General features: G+C 46.8%; 1 protein-coding gene across 1 annotated transcript in view; it reads right to left on the bottom strand.

Annotated features, from left to right (window-relative positions):
* Positions 1 to 2,349: 2,349 nt before the first annotated feature.
* DYTN (dystrotelin) overlaps positions 2,350 to 8,930 on the bottom strand; it is a 31,155-nt gene continuing 24,574 nt past the window's right edge. Inside the window, exons 9-10 of the mRNA XM_060257030.1 lie at positions 4,998 to 5,430; positions 2,350 to 2,483 (exon numbers count right to left, since the gene is read on the bottom strand). Coding sequence (XP_060113013.1) covers positions 2,350 to 2,483; positions 4,998 to 5,430 — 567 coding nt within the window. The remainder of the gene's footprint in view (positions 2,484 to 4,997; positions 5,431 to 8,930) is intronic.

Genomic DNA, 8,930 nt, shown 5'->3' with positions numbered 1-8,930 from the left:
GCTTCCTGGGTGCGACAGGAAGGGCCGAAGCAGCCGAATCTCCCGCTCTTAGTGGGGGAGGCGGCGGAGCTGAGGTGGACATCGCGCGGAGAGAGGACTCGATGAGGGAACTCCGAAGACGTGCTGCTCTGTTTTTCCGTGCCTGCTTACCGAAGCAAGCGCAGTGAGGGCAGGCGTCGACTTTGTGAGATTCTCCCAAACAGAAAAGGCAGAGCGCGTGGCCGTCAGAAGACGGGAATTTAGCAGCACACTGCCTACACCTTTTAAAGGAAATTTTCCCTTCCATCCGTTCCAGACTGGGGGAGGGTGGAAGGGAGAGACGGGGGGGGGGGGGTAGGGGAAGGTAGAAAGAAGCAAAAGCGCAGGAGCGGTTCTTTTTTTTATATATATATTCTAAGGACGAAAGAAAGCAAGCGACGAAGTAGAAGAAATAGGAAAATACGATACCAAGAGACGAGTTAAAGGAGGAACGCAACGAAGGTAGGTGCTGTCCGGGCGGCGGAAGGGAAGAAACTGAGTGGAATGGGCGCTCTCCCCCCGCTCCAGGCATGCGCAGTCGCTGCCTGCTCCCCAGGGCGGGAGGAAAGCGCGCCAAAAGACGTTATAGACGAGCTATTGGAGCTCCGAGGTATGGATCCGTTGCCTGCGGCAAGACCCATGTGTGGGACTGCACAGAGACCACGAAGAAGATTAGGGAGTTTCTGAAACAAGAGTTGAACACAGGTGGTTGGTCATTGCCTTCTGCAGCAGGGTTCCCTGGGGGTCTTCCCTACAAATACTATCCAGGATTGACCCTGTTTTACTTTTGAGATCTGATAAGTTTGGGCTAGCCTGGGCCACCCAGGTCTGGGTGTTGTGACTGCAGGCAAATGTATTTGTTTAACATGAGTGAATTGGAGAGTATTATTTAATTCACTGTATACTATTTTTAAAAAACAAATAGATTGAGTAACCAGTTAATCTGTGCAATATTCTAAATGTTTCATATGTACAACTCTTAAGCACTTAAGTGCTTGTGTTGAGGGAAGAGAGCCAATTTGGTGTAGTAGTTAAGTGTTCGGACTCTTGTCTGGGAGAACCGGGTTTGATTCCCCACTCCTCCACTTGCACCTACTGGAATGGCCTTGGGTCAGCCATAGCTCTCACAGAGTTGTCCTTGAAAGGGCAGCTTCTGTGAGAGCTCTCTCAGCCTCACCCACCTCACAGGGTGTCTGTTGTGGGGGAAGAAGATATAGGAGATTGTAAAGCCACTCTGAGTCTCTGATTCAGAGAGAAGGGTGGGGTATAAATCTGCAGTCTTTTTCTTCTTAAAAAATTTAAAATCAACAACTCCAACAACAGTAAATATTCAGTTTATAATCAATCGAATAAATTGTTTGGGGAAATCATTCTTACTACTCTGCTATCTTATGTAGATTGTGAGCTGCCCCAAGTCCTTTACTGAGGAGAGGGCATGGATCACAAATTGGATAAGTAAATAAATAACACGATAGCATGACTTAAAAAAGGTTTGCAAAGGTTTATTTAAGAACTACAAACATGTTCAAGACAGACTTAAGCACACTGCAGTGATTTTGGGAGCAAACATTTAAGTGTGTGCTTCATTCCATTTATACAGAATGGTGGGGCACAGCCAGAAAATGGTTGACACAAAATGGCAGCCATAAGGGATGAGGGGAAAAGGAAAGGTCCCCTGTGCAAGTTGTTTCCGACTCTTGGGTGATGTTGCTTTCACAATTTTTTCACGGCACACTTTTTATGGGGTGGTTTGCCATTGCCTTCCCCAGTCCTCTACACTTTCCCCCCAGCAAGCTGGGTACTCATTTTATCGACCTTGGAAGGATGGAAGGCTGAGTCAACCTCGAGCCGGCTACCTGAAAACCCAGCTTCCAACGGGGATCGAACTCAGGTTGTGAGCAGAGCTTAGGACTGCAGTACTGCAGCTTTAACACTCTGTGCCACAGCCACAAGATGGCCACTGTGGCATTCCTTCAGTCACACACTGAAGATATTTCTGCTGTGGTGGCAGCTGCTGCCAAAGCAGTGCTTTTAACAACCTGCAGAGCCAATCAAATATCCAATGGCCAATCAGAAGCCTTGCTGTGAAAAAGCCCTACCTGGGCCCACCCACTTTCTAAAAATTATTGGCAGGTTCCAGGAAAGGTGTCTGGGGCACCATGGCACCCACTAGCAGAACATTGGGGATGACTGGATTAATGAACTGAGGGAGCTGTCTCTAAGGCACTGCAATACTCTGGAAGTCAACTTAATGGCAGAGACCTCTCTTGGCTAATTCTAGATGCATACATGAACTACATGAATGTTATATGGCTTCTTTACCATGGTTGATTAGGCAGGGAAGTACGCTGCAGCATACTGACATTTCCTAGCAGGCAAACTTACTCGGCTGATGAGACTGGAGAAAGACTTGGAAACGTGTTCAGCTGCTGAAAGCAATTCCTCCTGGAGGGCAGAACGCTGGTCTGAAAGTAAAGGGGAAAGAATCTGTTGAGTCAATGGACATTCAAGTAGACTGGCCATCTTCCAACTGCAGTTTCAGTTCCATACCAAACTGAGCTAGTGCTAAGAGGCAGTGACTATAACATTATTTGCTGCGATGTGGACATCAAATAAATTAGAGGGTTTCACAAGCTTGGGCAGTAGATTCAGGATGGATAAAAGGAAACACTTCTTTACATAAGTGATTAAAATGAGGAATTTACTTCCAGAGGACGTAGCGATGGCTGCAGGCATAGATGGCTTTAAAAGACAGACTGATGGAGGAATGGTCTATCAGTGGCTGCTGGTGATGGTGACTAAAGGGAACATCTTCATTCAGAGGCAGTCAGCTTCTGAATCCCAGTGTCAGGAGGCAACATCAGGGGAAGGCCTCATACTCTATGCTGTTTGTTGGCCCTTCAGAGGAACTGGTTGGCCACTGAGTAGAAACAATGGTGAAATTGGGGTGTGTGGCCTAATATGCAAATGAGTTCCTGCTGGGCTTTTTCTAAAAAAAAGTCCTGGATAGGATGCTGGACTAGATGGACCACTGGTCTGATTCACCAGGGTTCTTATTATGTTCTTAGGAAGGCCTCAGCCTCTATGCCCTGTTGTTGGCGCTCCAGAGGAACTGGTTGGCCACTGTGTGAGACAGGATGCTGGGCTAGATGGACCACTGGTCTGATCCAGCAGGGCTCTTCTTATGTTCTTATGAAGGCCTCAGCCTCTATGCCCTGTTGTTGGCCCTCCAGAGGAACTGGCTGGCCACTGTGTGAGACAGGATGCTGGATTAGATGGACCACTGGTCTGATCCAGCATGGCTCTTGTGTTCTTAGAAAGGCCTCGGCCTCGATGCCCTGTTGTTGGCTGTCCAGAGGAACTGGCTGGCCTCTGTGCGAGACAGGATGCTGGACTAGATGGAACACTGCTCTGATTCAGCAGAGCTCTTCTTACATTCTTATGTTTCATTAGATAATTTATTGCTTCTAAGCAAATGGCCAGTATCCCAGCACTATCCTTGACAAGTCTGAGCACATTAACAGTCTACTCGTTATGATACCGAGATATGGAGTTCAACTTTTGCCCTCTTCTATCAACAGTCCATATGAGAGCTTTAGAGCTGGTGTCAGTGTGTGCTCTTACAGACAAAATTGCGGTGCCTCCCAAATGATGCAACTTATCTATTGAATAATTTCATCAGCAAAGTGCATTCAAATAAATGATGATGAGTCCAAGAAATACCAGATGCTGTGATTAGGCACTTTAAAAAAAAGGGAGGATGAATACAAAAGAGTGCTGCGGCTCCCTGTGGCATCAGGAAGTTTGTGACACCTTCAGGTGCCTTTCAAAAGTAATTTGGACATCAGAGAAAGCAATGACATTTGCACCTTTTAAATTAATTGAGAGCCGTGCGTCAACGAGAAAATTCTGAACAGAAGATGACCCACGGTGCCCAGAAATGCATCAAGTTACTTATGTGCCAGCGAAATGAGCCTCCCCTAGATATTTGAGTTACTTAAACTTTAATGGATTCTAGGCTAAATTCCTGGTTCAAGTAATGAGAATTTGGGAAGCCTGTGACTTCTCTAATACGGTATCACCTGCCCTCTCCAGTGTGAATTTTTCCTATTTTCCTCTTACTCCTCATTGGGATTTATTGATACTACTCAAGACCTGTAGTTCAGAAGAGCAGAAATAGAGGAAGAGATGGAATGAGGAAAGGAGAGAAGGAGGGAAGGAAGGGAGGGAGGGAGAGAAGGAGGAAGGGAAGGAAGGCCTATAGTGCCCATTATGCGGGTCCCATAAAGTGAAAAACAATAACAAAAACAGACTCTGGAATACAGCAGAGTTCAAGGGAAATACCTTCAGTTCTGTAACACAAGCTCCCAGTTGAAATACCCAGTTGAGTGCAAACATATGCAATGACTATTGTATTAATACCTTTTTTAAAAAAAAATAGGACCAACCAAAATGTCACAACGTACTGAGTACGTCCTTTTGAGTTCCTCATTAGTCTTCATTGCGCTGGATGGTGAGCGCCAAAAGGAGAGGGGAATCTTTTTGGAGCATGTTGGAAGAGCCTGCAACTGGCAGCATGGTTAAATTAGAGGGGATCACCAGAAGGGTTGCAAATTCTAGTTCAGGAAATTCCCAGAGATTTGGGGGTGAAGTCTGACAGAGGGTGGGGTCTGAGGGAGGGAGGGATCTTGGTGGGGAATAACGCCACAGAGGGAACCCTCCAAAGCAACCGTTTTCTCCAGGGAACCTGATCTCAGTACTCTAGAAACTGCAGGCTTTTGGGGTGAATCCAATATGCTTCAAAATAGGGCTTTTTTGGAGCAGAAACACACAGGAATTCAGTTCCAGCTGGCTTGGCTTCAGAAGGTGTGGCCTAATATGCAAATGAGTTCCTGCTGGGCCCTTTCTAAAAAAAAGACTTGCTGTGAAACAACTTTTATCCCTCCCTCCCTCCTCCTCCTGTCTGTGGGGACACTCACCTGGTTGCACCTGGAGGGAGAGGGCATCTTTTAACTTCAGCATCAACTGTTGCAGTTCTTCCTCTTCCTCCTCCCTAAGAGGTGGCTCTTGTGCAGCAGAAGAACGAGGGCTTGTGATTTGACTTTGGTTGGGGTGGCTCATTTCAGGCATTAGAGGAACACTTCTCGCCCCAGGTCTTTGACGGTGGTCTTCTTCTTCAGGCTTGGCACTTTGGAAGGGCTCTGTCCTTGGTGGGACCATCAGTGATTCCAAGTTCCTGCTGAACAGACCAGTATGTGGGTCTACCGGCCAATTCCTTTTCAGACAAGCAGAGGTGGGATCCAAAGACTTGTCACTGGAGTACCCTGAGCGAGAGGGTATTAACAGAGAGCAACCAGGTCCATTCGGGAATCTTCTTGCTTTCAAGGGCTCCTCCTTACATTTAGTAATATTCTGGCATGATGTTAAAGAAAGACAACACGCTATGTAAAATGTTGCCTACATGTTCACAAGCCCACCAAGGAAAATATTATTCTACATACATAACAGAGAAGGGTGGTGACCAGATTTGGACCTTTGCAAAGACATAAATAATCTGTGTATTAGGCCACGCCCCCCTGATGCAGCCAATCTTCCTGGAGGCCCTGTACTAAGAACCTTGTAAGCTCCAGGAAGGATTGGCTACATCAGGGGTGTGTGGCCTAATATGCAAAGGAGTTCCTGCTACAAAAAAAGCCCTGAATATAAATATAAACACTTAACTGTGGTACTGAGAGGTAAGTTCTCAATAACAATTAACAATACTTTTAAAAAAGCATTCATTTAAAGATTTAAGAATTATCCACTTCCATTTAGCTTTGTGCTGTATCTTGTTGTAATTGCCATGGTTTATTCCAGGATGAGAGATTTTGAAGAAAATAAAGATGTTGTAGAGAACATTAACGCTGAATTGTAACAAGAGGCTGATAACCCTGAAGGAAATAGGAATACTCCTGAGGAAGTTTTTTTTGACGAAATAAGCCTATATCTGGGTGCTATAACTGGGTGAGCCAGTTTGGTGTAGTGGTTATAAGTGCAGACTCTTATCTGGGAGAACCAGGTTTGATTCCCTTCCTCCACTTGCAGCTGCTTGAAGCCATAGCTAGCTCTTGCAGGAATTGTCCTTGAAAGAGCAGCTGTTGGATCTAGAGAGCCCTCTCAGCCCCACCCAGCTCACAGGGTGTCTGTTGTGGGGGGAGAAGATACAGGAGATTGTAAACCGCTCTGAGTCTCTGATTCAGAGAGAAGGGTAGGGTATAAATCTGCAGTCTTCTTATTATTATTGGATGGACCTGTCTTGTAATATTGTAACGTTCTACTTCTTTATAATGTGTACAAACAGATATGACGCTTGAAAAGGTTTTACGAAATGTTAGCCAGTACATATTTATTTATTTATTTATTTATTTATTTGATTTATATCCCGCCCTCCCCGCCAAGGCAGGCTCAGGGCAGCTCACAAATTTGAGGTCACACAGTTACATTGTGTGACCAAATAAAATAAAACAACAATAAAAACATAAAAACAATTTCTAAAAACATCTACTTATACTGGTTTCAGACAGTGATCTGAATGGCGGTTAGCCATTCTAAGAGCTCCTAGGATCACGATAACATAAAGAGGTAGACCGTCGGTGATGTTTCTATGGGCCAATCCCACTGCTGCAGATGTTATTATAAAAATGCCTGGCGGAAGAGTTCCATTTTGCAGGCCCTACGGAACTGCAGAAGCTCTCGCAGGGCCCTGATCTCTTCCTGCAGCTCATTCCACCAGCTAGGGGCAGCAACGGAAAAGGCCCTGGTTCTTGTTGATTTGTGCCTCGCTTCTCTGATGCTGGGGACTGTCAGCAGGTTTTGACACCCGGGCCGAAGTGCTCACTGGGGCATATGCAGGGAAAGGCAGCCCCTAAGGTATGCAGGACCCTGGCCATATAGGGCTTTAACCAGCACCTTGAAACAAATCCGGTACATTATCGGTAGACAGTGCAGCACTTTCAGCACAGGCTGAATGTGCTTCCGTAAAGGAACTCCCATTAACAGCCTGGCTGCAGCATTCTGCACTAGCTGGAGTTGCTGGATTTGGGACAAGGGCAGCCCCATGTAGAGGGCATTACACTAATCCAGTCTTGAGGTGACCGTAGCATGGATCACTGTTGCCAAGTTGTTGCGTTCGAGAAAGGGGACCAACTGCCTTGCCATCTGCGGATAGTAAAAAGCTGACTTCGCTGTGGCAGCTACTTGGGCCTCCATTGTTAAAGAGGAATCCAAGAGCACCACTAAGCTTTTAAGCTCGGGCACCAGCATGAGCTGCGCTCCATCAAAGGTCAGTAAGCGGACCTCCGGTCCCAAACCACAACAGCTCAGATACAGGACCTCCGTCTTTGTCGGATTTAATTTCAGTCCATTCAGCCTGAGCCACCCCGCCACAGCTTGCAATGCTGTGGACAGATCTTCCGGGGTGAGTCGGACTGGCCACCGATCAACAGATAGAGCTGGGTGTCATCAGCATACTGGTGGCAACCCAGCCCATACCTCTGGGCAATCTGGGTGAGGGGACACATGTAGATGTTGAATAACATCGGAGAAAGAACCGCTCCCTGCAACACATCACAGATAAGTGGGTGTCGTCAGGACAGCTCATCTCCTAGCGCCACCCTCTGTCACCGACCCTGGAGAAAGGAGGAAAGCCACTTCAAGACCAACTCCTGAATCCCAGCATCGGCGAGGCGACAGGTCAGTAGCTGATGGTCGACTGTGTTGAACACCACTGCCAGGTCTAGCAACATCAGCACTGTCGAGCCACCTCTATCCAGGTGCCTCTGGAGGCCATCTGTGAAGGCAACCAGAACAGTCTCCGTCCTGTGACCCGGATGAAAACCAGATTGATGTGAGTTAAGCACAGAAGCATCATCCAGAAAACTCTGAAGCTGCACCACCACAGCCCTTTCAATAATCTTGCCTAAAAATGGCAAGTTAGACACCGGCCAGTAATTTGCCAATTCAGCCAGGTCTAAAGATGACTTTTTTTAGGAGAGGGCAAACCACGGCCTCTTTAAGAGGCTGGGAGAAGGTTCCTTCCAGAAGGGACCTGTTGACAATTTCCCTTAGGGGACCCGTAGCTCCTCTCGGCTGGCTTTTATTAGCCAGGAGGGGCATGGGTCCAACCTACAGGTGGTTGGGTGCACAGTGGAGAGAATTCTGTCAACTTCATCCAGGCTGAGTGGAGTGAAAGAATCCAAAACTTGACTAGAAGATGTGCGTGGAGTCTCGAGTTCACTTACCGTTTCCAAGGTGGCAGGGAGGTCATGGCGGAGTGACAGAACTTTATCTGCGAAAAAGCTCGCAAATGCCTCACAGCCTATATCCAATTCCCTAACATTTGGAATATCCTGTGGTAGGGTAGTTAAAGACCGAGTTGTTCTAAATAATTGTGCTGGGCGTGAGTTCTCAGATGCAATCATGGTCATAAGATATATTTTCTTAGCGGCCCTGACTGCCACCTTATAGGTTCTCATTTATGACCTATAAGCTGTTCTTGTCACTTCGTCGCGGGCTTGCCGCCACTGCCTCTCTAGCCGTCTGAGCCTCCGTTTCATGTGCTGTAGTCCCGGTGTGTACGAGGGCGCAGAGGGCATCACAGTGTTTGTTTTCTATATTGCCAGTAATATGAACTGCGATCCCAGATTGTTAATTAATCAGATAGAAAAGCAAGAGACAAAACTCTAAAAACTAGAGTTTTTCCCACCCCTGGTATTTTGTATATTTTAGGTGCGTGTGTGTGCGTGAACCTGGAAGTCATGTCAGCCTCTGGTGACTGACCCGTAATGGGGGCCTGGAGGATAGTCAGAGAAGTGACTGAATAAAGCCTGCCCGTCCTCTCGACTGGGTATTTCAAGGAAGTCTCTCATCCAAGT

The sequence above is a fragment of the Heteronotia binoei genome, chromosome 16, assembly GCF_032191835.1.
Source record: "Heteronotia binoei isolate CCM8104 ecotype False Entrance Well chromosome 16, APGP_CSIRO_Hbin_v1, whole genome shotgun sequence".
In the NCBI taxonomy this organism is placed as follows: domain Eukaryota; kingdom Metazoa; phylum Chordata; class Lepidosauria; order Squamata; family Gekkonidae; genus Heteronotia; species Heteronotia binoei.
Note: the sequence above shows the minus strand (reverse complement) of the source record. Positions and strands in the feature narration are given on the sequence as shown.